General features: G+C 42.0%; 1 protein-coding gene across 1 annotated transcript; it reads right to left on the minus strand.

Annotated features, from left to right (window-relative positions):
- Positions 1-8,729: 8,729 nt before the first annotated feature.
- On the minus strand, positions 8,730-12,181 carry LOC123076713 (serine/threonine/tyrosine-protein kinase HT1). Its single transcript, XM_044498826.1, has 3 exons — positions 11,419-12,181; positions 9,699-10,154; positions 8,730-9,365 (listed from the first exon to the last, which is right to left on the minus strand). The coding sequence occupies exons 1-3, from the start codon at positions 12,154-12,156 to the stop codon at positions 9,096-9,098; spliced, it is 1,464 nt and encodes a 487-aa protein (XP_044354761.1). The 5' UTR covers positions 12,157-12,181; the 3' UTR covers positions 8,730-9,095.
- Positions 12,182-13,062: the final 881 nt, after the last annotated feature.

The raw sequence follows: 13,062 nt of genomic DNA on the forward strand, positions 1-13,062 counted from the left end.
TCACAACCATCATTAATTATTCACACATACACATGTATATATATACAATTTCTCCTACATGTTGCCTTGGTGCCTTCGGAGCACGATGACAAGTGGTTCATGGGGGCGGTAGCGGGTAATAGTATTCTCATTTGGGATCTATGACCTGGTCGAGCAAAAATCCCGCTATTTCCTCTTGAAGTGCTCGTATGCGCTCTGTTGGTAGGAGCTGGTCCCGCACCTCTTTGAACTGTTAAGAAGGAGATCAATATGCATGTGTATTAGTTGTGTGACTAGATATCGACAATCATGTAAGATTTATGAATAGTGTTCTGGCAAACGTACCCAGTCCTGTCTATCAGATCTGCTCCTGTCGGACGCCATCATGCGAATGTTCTCGCAAACGTAGTATGCACACACTTCAGTCCCCGGCGCTTGCTTCAGGGCCTTTACGAGAATAGAATTTAATCAGATAATAATTAATCGAGCATGTTAATTAATTAATGGTATTGAAACAAGAATTAAATAGATGGTAGCTAGCTAGCTAGTACTACTTAATTACTTACCTTGGGTCGATACCAACATAGCTTTTGTCGCCATTTTCCTGGAGTCACCTTGATGAACTTTGCCCAAGCCCTGCCCGCCGGCAAAGAAAATTAATAAAGGGGTTATTAAAAATAGTTCATATCAGGAAATGACGAACTAAATAGGCCGAGATATAGTTAATAATGATTGAAATTACCTGTTGACTATCCCCTTCACGATGCTATAGTCACTATCTTTTTTAAGTAGTGAGTCCAGTATTTCAACTTTTCCTTCGTCAACTTTAATGTCTAACTAGATCCAGTGGAAGCTGCATGCGCATACGTTTGAATGTATAAATTAAGCGGGCATGTGCATAACACTAATCAACTATAACCCTAAACCCTATACACTTATTAACATCTAGCTAGTAAGCAAAAACAGAATTTGTAGTACAAGACAGTGTGACTCACTCGAAGTTGTAAGGAAGTAGTATATCTTCATTGCTATTGAGGCGCTTCAAGAACTCTACCATGTTTTTCTCATTGTCAGATACACCATTCTCTGCCTTCCATTGCAGCAATTCCAGTGTGGTGCCCAACTTTTTCTTGTCAGCTTCGCAATTCGGGTACAACAATTTCTTGTGATCCTCTAACATGCGCTGCAACTTCTTCTTCTCCAAATCACTTGCGCAGTTTCTCTTTGCATCGGCAATGGCCCGACCTAGATCATCAGCGGGCTCATTTGATGCCTCTTCTTCAGCTTCTTAACGCATTGCCGGCTCAGCTTCTTCCCCCATTGTCGTATCATCGTATTCAGGGAACCCATGGCCAGGATAGCTATCGTCGTCCTCTTCTTCTTCATTGTCTTCCATCATAACCCCTCTTTCTCCGTGCTTGGTCCAAACATTATAGTGGGGCATGAAACCGGACTTAAACAGGTGGACGTGAATGGTTCTTGACGTAGAGTAATTGTGATCATTCTTACAGACTAAACATGGACAAGGCATAAAACCATCCGCCCGCTTGTTTGCCTTAGCCGCAAGCAGAAAAGTTTGCACGCCATTAATGAACTCGGGAGAGCATCGGTCATCGTACATCCATTGTCGGCTCATCTTCATTACACAACACCGAATAGACCAAATTAATACAAGTTCATACATAAAGTTCATACAAGACTTAAATGCAACAAACAAATAACTCTCTAACTAAAGAATTTAAATGCAACAACAAATGCGATCAAGATCGCAACTAAGATAACAATTGATCCAACAGCATAATGATACCAAGCCTCACTAACAATGGCATATTTTCTAATCTTTCTAATCTTCAAGCGCATTTTCTGCATCTTGATCTTGTGATCATCGACGACATCGGCAACATGCAACTCCAATTCCATCTTCTCCCCCTCAATTCTTTTCAATTTTTCTTTCAAATACTCGTTTTCTCTTTCAACTAAATTTAACCTCTCGACAATAGGGTCGGTTGAAATTTCCCGTTCACAAACCTCCTAGACAAAAATATCTATGTCAACTTGATGGGCATAATTTGTCATACACACGAAATGCAACAACTAGTTTTAAAAGAGAATATACCACATCCGAATCATAACAAGGACGAGGGCCGACGGGGACGGATATCAAAACCATGGCACTATGTATAACAAACAACGTACGGGTAAGATAATTATACGAGTAACTATATATCCAAATCACACAAACATCAATTTGGTAATGTAAAACATTCATGAACAAGAGGCTCACCACAAGGTGGTGCCAGCGACGGAACGGTGCGGGCGATCGACTGTGGTTACGACGGAAATTTAGAAGGCACTAAGTAAACCACACCTACATATGCAAACTAAGTGTTAGTTTTGACCACAAATTGCATATAAATCAAATACTAGCACATATATTTTCTATCAAATTACTAAACTCATAAATTAATCACTATACAAAGCATTGCAAGAGCTAATCTAGCAATGAGAGATGAAAGGACAAAGTTGCTAACCTTTGTGATCATTTGAATGGATGGGGGCCTTCAAATCTTGACAAATTTTGGGCAAAATGTGTGATGAGCTCGAGAGGAAGAGGGGAAGAACAGAGAGGAGAGGGGAAAGGGGAAGAACAGAGTGATCTCGGGTGGACGAAGGGTTTATGTAGGACGACCTTTAGCACCGGTTCGTGCCATGAACCGGTACTAAAGGTGTTGGAGGGGCCACGGACTGACAACATCCTGCCACCACTCACTTTAGTACCGGTCCGTGGCACGAACCGGTGCTAAAGGTCGGCCACGAACCGGTACTAATGAAAGCGGCTGGCTAGCCGTTGAAACCGGCACTAATGCACACATTAGTGTCGGCTCAAAAGCAAACTGGCACTAATGTGCTTGACATTTGACCCTTTTTCTACTAGTGCTTGTATTGAGGACACAATAAACTTTTTGAATCTTTGATTTCATGAATCACTACAAGGGAAAACCTTACACACCGAATCTTAGCAGCAGCGCGGGTCAGGAAGAGGCGCTACTGCTAATTAGCAGTAGCGCAGGCCCCAAACACGCACTACTGCTACCAACTTAGCAGTAGCACTGCTCGGTAGAACCACGCTGCTACTAAAATTGCCCGACCGTTCCCGCCACCCTAGGTTTAGTAGTAGCGTGCCCATGCTAAACACGCTACTTCTAAAGTAATAGTAGTAGCGCGCTTTTTTGCAGGTCGCTACTACTAATTTCGAACCTGGCCACATGGCTGGCCCCGCTTAGCAGTAGCGCGTATGCCAGAAGCGCGTTGCTGCTATCTTATTAGCAGTAGCGCATTTTACACCTAGCGCTACTGCTAAGCCGCAGCCATACCACCTTTTTCCTCCCCCTCCCCTCCCCCATCCTCTCTTCCTCACTTTCCCCTAGCAACCACCTCCTCTCTTCCTCACTTTGCTTCTTCCTCACTACTTCTCCCTGATGCGGCTTGAAGCTACGTCGGCTTGAAGCATAGCGGCGGTAGGTATTTCCCTCAGATCTGAAACCAAGGTTATCAAACCAGTAGGACAACCAAGCAACACAACGTAAAACGGCACCTGCACACAAATAACAACATCTCGCAACCCGACGTGTAAAAGGGGTTGTCAATCCCTTGCGGGTAGTGACGCCCCAAGATGGGCAAACAGACGTGAATAAAATTGTAGTAGATTGATAGATCGAACGCCAAATAAAATAAATAAGAATAAATTGCAGCAAGGTATTTTTGTATTTTTGGTTTAATAGATCTGAAAATAAAAGCAAAGGAAAATAGATCGCAAACGCAAATAATATGAGAAAAGAGACCCGGAGGCCGTATGTTTCACTAGTGGCTTCTCTCGAGAAAAATAGCAAACGGTGGGTGAACAAATTACTGTTGGGGAATTGATAGAACTTCAAATAATCATGACGATATCCAGGCAATGATCATTACATAGGCATCACGTCTAAGATTAGTAGACCGACTCCGGCCTGCATCTACTACTATTACTCCACACATCGACCGCTATCCAGCATGCATCTAGTGCATTAAGTTCATGGAGAAACGAAGTAATGCAATAAGAACGATGACATGATGTAGACAAGATCTATATATGTAGAGATAAACCCCATCATTTTATCCTTAGTAGCAATGATACATACGTGTCGGTTCCCCTTCTGTCACTGGGATTAAGCACCGTAACATCGAACCTACTACAAAGCACCTCTTCCCATTGCAAGATAAATAGATCAAGTTGGCCAAACAAAACGCAAATATTGGACAAGAAATACGATGCTATAAGCAATCATGCATAAAAGAGATCAAAGAAACTCAAATACTTTCATGGATATAAAAAGATAGATCAGATCATAAACTCAAAATTCATTGATCCCAACAAACACACCGCAAAAAGAGTTACATCATATGGATCTCCAAGAGACCATTGTATTGAGAATTCAGCGAGAGAGAGGAAGCCATCTATCTACTAACTACGGACCCGAAGATCTATAAAGAACTACTCATGCATCATCGGAGAGGCACCAATGGAGGTGCTGAACAGTGAATTTATGATGTAACACCGTGACACTAGCCCCTTAACAGTGACATTCCAAGATCATATGAATTGCTGCTAAAAAACAGTGACATTCCAAGATCAATGTGCTTCGGCCCCTTAACCATTCTCGCCATTAGCTGAACCAGCCATGGTGCCCAAGGCACAGAGTCTGACGGTCTTGGCTAAGCATTTTTTTTTCTTTTGTCTTTTTCGTTTTCTTTTCTTCTTTTGTTAAATCATTTTTCTATTATTATTTTTTGAAATTTATTAGTTTTTTTGAAATCTATTCAAAATTCAGAACGCTGTCTAGAATACTGGAAAATATTCCACTTGTTTTAAATAATATTTAAAATTTTATAAATATTTAGGAATTTCAAAAAATGTTCATGTTTTTCGAATTATTTGTTCATGATCTAGATTTTTATATTCTTGAAATGACATCAACTTTTGCAAGCAGGTGGAAATGCCCCTGGTATGCATCCATTCCAGATTTGAAGGAAAAAAGTATTCAAAATCATAATTTAAATAGGCATTGAAAACTTTTATTCTAAGTTTTTAACACAACTAATAAATACAAAGAGATAAATTTGAAAACAGTAAATGATTTTCTTAAAAAGCATTTAATAAATATTTGACAAAAAATAATTTGAAACACTTCCTTAAACTGTTATTTTGGTTTCCGAAAAATATTTCCAATTTTGAACTGGTTCCAAAGAGATATATAAAGTTCAAAAAGAAGAAGCATGAAGTAAAAAAATACAAACAATAACAAAAATATAGAAAAAAAACGGTTAGGCCTTCGCCCAACTACGCCTAGCATCGCTCCCATCAGGCACCTGTTGGAAATATGAGTAATTGTTTGCATTTTTTAAAAAATTGTTCATGTTTTTGAAAAAAAAACTAATTCAAAAATAGTTCATGTTATAAAAAATCAAAATTAAAAAAATGTAGTCTTTAAAAAAATGTGATTTCGAAAAAAAATACCGAGAATGTAAAAACAATTGCGCTTTTTAAAAAATATCAAAAGTTAAAAAGTATTCTTATTTATATTTTTAACAAATTATAAAAAAATCAGGATTTAAAAAAATGTTCCCGCTTTAAAAAGTTCCTCACAGATCCATTTTTTTTCTTTTCCGAATGTTGCTCGGGGTTTCTAAAAATGTTCTCATGTTTTCAAAACGTGTCCATGTTTAAAAAAATCTTTTTTCATGTTTTTCTAAAAATGTCTGGAATTTTTTTAAAAAAAATCTCATTTTTGATAAACTATTCAATGTTACAGTCATTGCTTATATTTTTGAAAAATGTTCAGAATCCCAAACAATTTCCACCTTTTTTGTAAATATGTCTTGAATTTCGATAATAGTTAAAATGTTTCAAAAAAAATTAGAGCTTCATAAATTATTAGATATTTCCTTAAAGTATTCTGCATTTCTAAATTGTTCACATTTTTTCAAGAAAAGTTTTGGGTTTTTTCAGAAATGTTTTCTACATATGAACATTGTTGTTTGTTCTTATATAATTCATGCTATATGAAATCAAAGGCACTTGTGCGAAGACTTGAGTTTGAGTCCTCATGATCTCCTTTTTTGCAGTAGTTTTTCTACATAAAACTGACGGACTTGACTAAATGGTCCGGCCAGGCACGCGAGAACAAAAGCAGAGAGCCTCATACAGAAGGTATCCGTACGACGTGTACATACGAAAGTGGGTATAATTTGGCAAAGGTCTTAGGTAGCTGTCCCGATGCTCGCATATATCCAGAATTTATTTCATGATTTCCTGCGATATGCGTTCACTGGGAAGAGACGTCCTGTCGACTATGAGGTGCCTACGGTGGCTTCGTAAAATCTCAAGATGACAATGCCGGCTCAGTCTCTCTACGGTGCTCATATGGGGTATGGTGTGCGTGTGTGCGTTCATAAGGGTGAGTGTATGCGCGTATATATGAGCACTTGCGCCTATGAAGTGTTAGAAAAACACGGAAGTCGTTCTTTCAATTTTGAGCATTCGATCAATGCAATTTCAGCCGCTCGCTCGCTCGGGGTGACGGTCATTTCAATCCACTTGCTAGAATCGATGTTTCAAAACAATTACCAACACCTCCAATTCCCTGTTGTGTGCCCATTTGACTCTTTTTTTCTCATTCATCCTCTGTTTGTTTGGGTGGTCATCGCCTATTTGATAGACTACGCTAGTGCTACTAACCAATTATAAGAAAGTGAAACCACACAACATGCTATCTACTCTTGTTCAAAGAAAGGGGTACATATATAGGGGGAACCAATACTCATGTAGGTAAAGCACTTATTATTATCTATGTCTGATGAATTCCTTTGAGTTACGATGGGTATGAACTATTGCAAGGTGTAGGAGAAGACGATGTTGGGCAGCTGAACTGAATATTATTATTCACATGTCTTTTATCTTCATAGGTGCTTTTGTTTCCATATGTTTCCAGGTTATGAAGAACGAGCTCTATGCAAGTATAAATAACTATTCAAAGAGAAATTGGTTAGAGTAGCAATTAATAAAATTCATATGCTCTGTAGCGAATTTTCTTTTGGTGCGTCTCCGCAATTGGGAATATTGTTACTGAATTGCTCCATTAACTAGATTGTATGAAGTATATGAACATTCCTCACTTGATTTCCTCGAACGGTAGCAACGCCGATTGTGGTGAAACTCAAAGTTACATCAAAGCCGTCTTAGGTAGCTGTCTCTAGCAACAAGAAAGTCATTTCTACTTGCGTAGCATTCCCGTGCACAATATCATTTTTTGCATTTATAATGCTGATCATTTTTTGCATTTCTTCCATGCAGTTTTGGCGGCTCCCATGATTCGACATGAAGACACGGCATGACAGTGGTTTCGGTCTCGTCACATATAAGATAGTCACTCCAACACGGTTACTGATGCCTCCTATTCCCAGTTATGTGTCCATTTGACTCTTTGTCTTCTCTCATGTATACCTTGTTGTTTGTGTAGTTGTTGCCTACTTGATGGACTAAGCTAGTGCTACCAATGAGTTAAAACAAAGTGAAGGCACACAACATGCCATCTACTAGTCTTGAAAGAAAAGGGTATATATAAAGGGGAAAGCAATATTCATGTAGGTGAAACACTTATTATTTATGTACGTGTGATGAATTCCTTTGGGTTACAATTGGTATATTGTTACTTATATAAGGTGTACACATCCAAGAAGCTTGAGGAGGAGGAGGAAGACAACAGCGGGAGGCTGAACTGATCTGAAGATTATCATGCACATGTGTTTTTCGTTCAGTGGTTCTTTATTGTAATATGTTTTCAAGTTATAAAAAAGGAACTCTTTGGAAATATAAGTAAATTTTGAAAGAGAAATTGGCTAGATTAGCAACGAAACCATTTATCTACTGGGGGAAGGCATCTTAGCAATGAAATTATTGTTAATTTGTGCCATTTAATCATTAGCTTGAGTCTTTCAGGTGGTAGTGACACAAAATGCAATGAAACTAAAAGATACATCAAAGCACTTCCAAGTTTCTGTCCCTTAGAGTATCTTCAACAACATCCCTATAATAGAACACCAAAAAATAGTTATTGGGCAACAAGAAGTTGGTTTTGCATCACCTGAATTTTGTTTGCTCCAACAACAAGAAACTAGGGATGTTCCCCACTCTTCACTTTCCACCGTTGTAACCACGCTTACCACTTGCGTGGTAGTGGATATGTATAGTAACAGCGGCTCGGATTATGCGGGGGAGGCGAGCAATGGGTTGGATTGTAGGAGGCGCTTGAGGTCTTCGAACGCGGCCCTCACCTTATCCGCTCCAGTAGAACTCGTTCTTGCACAGGACTCGATAAAGCGGCGGGGCCTTTTTCCTGAGCCTGGATATGAACCGGCTAAGGCTTGCCACGCAGCACGCGAGCTTCTGGACCTCCCAAATTGTTTCTGGAGGTTTGAGGTTGATGATTGCTTGTATCTTCTATGGGTTTGCTCGCATTTTACTCTTTTATCTATGTCAGGGACTGTCTCTTTTCAATTTGTTCCCAAGATCTCAAATATCCAACAAGTTGGCGCTAGGCAAATCAAACTGAATATGCTATTATGCCCTTCTCCCTTGAATTTTACAGTATGAAAGCCAGTACAACATTGTGTATTCTTGATGCAGCATGGTAGAAAGTTCAGTTATGTAAGGCTAAGATAATGGTAATTCTTGCTGAAGCAGATAAAAGAGTAGGAACACGATTCATGAAGAGCTCAGTTATAATTACAATTACAAAAGCTAGCTAGTTCATGGTTCCATCACTCGGTCACAAGTAAACGGCAGCCGATAGATAATCTGCAGGGAGAACTGCTTTGTCATATCTAGATAGAAACGCACGGCCGGCTTCGACGGCATCATCAATGATGGCAATCATAATAACCAAGAAGAAAGAAAAAACGAAATTGGAGCGAGCCTAGATGCCGCAATAATAGAGGGCCGGCACATAGAGAGGAAGAAACTCAGAGAAAGGTGCATATTATACATGGCGAGGATGAAGGAGGAGCACCGCCCGCAGACATCACGCTTTGAGAGACGCGGACCGGCGCATTGATTTGACCCGAGGGAAGCACCGTAGTAGGCTCTGCTGATGCTGATGCGGGTGGTGCGTCGGAGGCGGTATGTATGACAGGAAGAAGGATGGGTCATTGTCAAGCGCTTCCTTGTAGCCCTCGAGGACCGTGACAATATCGTCAAACTGAGGCCTTCTTTCTGGGTTTGTCGCCCAGCACTGAGATATCAGATGACTCATGGCCACAGGGCACGAAGCAGGCAACGGTGGCCTCGCATTCTGCACAGAAAAAATTAATAGCTGGTTAAAAAATGCCGGAACATTTGAAGCATGTTGAACTTGATTAGCATAATGAACTGATGTTTCCCCAAATTCTGAGGTCTGTCTATGGTACTTGCGAAACATTAATACAATTTGGAGAATTCCACAAAATTCGGTCATGAATTAACATTGATAGCTGAGCACTAAACATACTCCATTGACCAAATCTGAGCTAACAAACATGCTCCGTATACTTATGAAGCAAGGCGAACAACAATTAGTCTTTAGAATCCACAAGTGAGAAACTAGCATCCACACATAAAGAAGTGTTGTGTAAGGATCCGTACATACCTTGAGGGCGACAGCTATAGCGGCCTGTTCAGGTGTCATCTCGCTGAATGGAACCAAAGCAGTTAAAATCTCCCACAAGACGATTCCAAAGCTGTACACATCGACTTTTCTAGTGTGGGTTTTCTCCTTGATCATTTCAGGAGCCATCCACCGATAGGTGCCCGTAAACCCCTTGCCGCTTCCGCACTGCGACTCCAGACATGAGATCCCGAAATCCGCCACTTTGACCGACATATCCTCCCCCAGAAGCACGTTTTCGGACTTCAGGTCTCTATGAAGTATCCCCTGTGAGTGCAGGTAGCTCATCCCACGGGCAATGTCTAGAGCTAGTTTCAGAACTAGTTCGATGGGGACTGAATGAGGCTCTTGCTGGTGTAGATACTTTCTAAGGGAACCCCCTGCCATGTACTCAGTGATGATACAGAATACTGGTGGTTTCTTGCATGCTGCGACGAACTGCGAAAGAAGAAGATTACCATCAAATTCCATAAAAAACAGAGACTTGACAAAACGCTTTGATACAGCCAGTTAACTGTAAGTATTCCAATCATTTCAGATCCAACATAGATCATAAGCAAAATTGTTTGAACCTTATTACTGACATATGTTCACAGCCCAGCATGTAAATTTGGTTCACAGAAAAGCAACGTGCGAGAAATCAAGAACATTCACAAGTTGGCAGTGTGTAAAACCGGATACAGGGAACAGTCTGAACTGAAGAACTACCAACCATAATACCGTTTGAATTTTCTAGCTTAATAATCCATCTGATGCAGTCAACTAACCTTTTATCCATGTGACTTGTGGGGCTGAGCGAGACAGGACCTCACTTAGCAAAGGGAAAAGCGGGATTGATATTTATCTGCACATGAACTATCCACCTATCTATCACTCTCCGGGTCGATTCTCGTTATTAAACACTTACACGATAAGACGCGCTTTTCTCTGCATCTGAAAGCAGTTAAGACTTAAGAGTGGGCACGCCCTACATGGTCCACCACCCACTTTAATTAATTAGAAAATCCAAGTATCTAACGTTATCGGCTTATCGTGTACAGAGCTGTAGGTGTCGTGAACTCGTCAAGCCTTCCACGACACTCTTGTCCAAATTATTCCGTTTTACCGCCATACAAAACCACAGAGAGACTAAAAATATTTGGAAGGTTGCTTTGATGCACTAAGTCGTCCAGACTGTACAAACATAAGTCGGGCCAAAGTACAAATTGCTATTACCACCTAAAAGCTGCACTTTATGAATGGACAGCAATCAGTACGACTGTATGAGTGTAAAGATGGAGACAGTGAACTATCATGGAGAAAACAAACAATCATGTCTAAAGATTTGTTCCAGCTGGTACAAAGTTGGGGTTTCACTATCGTAAACATTACGTACTTACTACCTGAAATTCACAATTTAGAAGTGTAGATGGTTTCTTTAACGGAAATCGCCGAGGAAGGACCACTGTTTTTTTTCCTCAAAAAAGAACAATAAAATTGATAGGGGAAAGAAGCTTGTCTGCCTAAAGTTTCCACCTTTAATGTGAAGATCGGTTGGGATGGCAAATCCTCAGGCATGGGCACCAACAACACAACCAATTTGCTCAATTCAGATTCATATCACTGAAGCAGATGTTAATAATTTCATCTAATCAAAGTAATCCAGTGGCAACAACAGGGTAGAAAGTGAAAGTAGAAAAGTTTAGTAAGTAGTAGAACGTACGGAGAGGATGTTGTGGTGGCGGAGGCGGAGGAGGAGCGCGACCTCGGAGGCGAACTGGCGCTCGAGCTCGGCGGCGAGCGCGGCGTCCTCCTCGGGCTGGCTGACCATCTTGATGGCGACCTCGCGGCCGGCGTAGCGGCCGGAGTAGACGCGGCTGTGGCGGCCGGAGGCGAAGCGAGCCCGGATCTGGAGCTTGGAGAGGTCGGCGCTCCAGAGCTCCTCGCCGCCGCCCCGGATCTTGGCGCCCGGCGGCGCCACCAGGTACTTGGACCACGACACCGCCTTCTTGTAGTCCCCCAGCGACAGCCGCCGCTCCAGCCGCCTCCCCGCGCCATCCCCGCCCTGCTTGAAGCACTGCAGGCTCTTCATTTCTGCTCTTTTCTTCGCCCCGCGGCGGCGGGCGGGCGAGAAATCAGATCGGATCAGATCAGGGCCGGGGCTCCCGGGGCTGTCTGCTGGCGTTTCTTGCTCCCTCTCTTTACCCGGCCCTACATTCCAGTATCCTCCGACCTTCCATTCACATCCAATCCAGTGGAGGCTCGTGGTGTGGCTGAGGGAGGGAGGGAGAGAGGGAGGAGGAAGAAGGTGCTGCGAAGCTGCGGATGATTGCGGGAGGAGGGTGGTGGTTTTGGAGAGCGGCCAGCGGCAGCAGGAGGAAGGAGCCAAAGAGCAGAGCAGAGTAACATGCAGCGAAATAAGAGAGCTTTTGGATGGTTTGGCAGAGAGTGATAGAGTCATACAGTGAGGGGGAGAGTGACAGTGAGTGAAACTGAACCGGGACCCCGTCTCTCCTCGGCCAACAATAGCCTTGACTTACTTAGAATATTTTTCACACTCGACTGTGGACTTGTTGAATAGTACTATGATAGCATTTTTTTTCTTCACGAATACGCAAAGATTACGTGTCTTTTCATTGATGGACGGAGAGTTGTAGCATGGGGTTACAATCGGTGCGCGCGCAAGGAGGCATGGTAGCAAGCATAGGAGCAGAACAGAGAACAAGGGGTAGCCAGAGGAAGAATTTAACGCGAATTGGGGGTCTAAGCACCCCGTGGATATCCTGCATCTAGGAAAGTAGGTGAAAGCCATCTTGGATGGTACGTGCCTTGCCATGGCGTCGATGGACGAGCGCGAAGATGAGAGGGGCGATCTTGGCCACGGATCTACCGTTGATGATCGGTCCAGATTTTGCAATTGGCACCTGAGTGCCAAGGTCACATGTCGTAGAAGCCCTGAAGATGGCGCAAATTGGCTCTGGGACACGACAAGGGCCTGACTAAACTCTTGCGTGGCCGTTTCCTACAAGTGTAAGCATCAATAAGAGTGGAGCACACTACACACCGAGCATAATACGAGCACTAAACATGTACTGATGGGTCATCTAGTTCAACACAACAGCTCAAATCATACCAAGGAGTTCAACAAACTAGAACACATACTTGCATACTACCAATCCATCACCACTAGCTATCAATCCTTTCTCGATTAGGAAACAACTCCTAGCATCCTACAAATCCATCACCACTAGCTATCAATCCTTTCTCGATTAGGAAACAACTCCTAGCATCCTACAAATCCATCACCACTAGCTATCAATCCTTCTCAATTAGAAAACAACTCCTAGCATCCTACAAATCCATCACC

Source organism: Triticum aestivum, chromosome 3D, assembly GCF_018294505.1.
Source record: "Triticum aestivum cultivar Chinese Spring chromosome 3D, IWGSC CS RefSeq v2.1, whole genome shotgun sequence".
NCBI lineage: Eukaryota > Viridiplantae > Streptophyta > Magnoliopsida > Poales > Poaceae > Triticum > Triticum aestivum.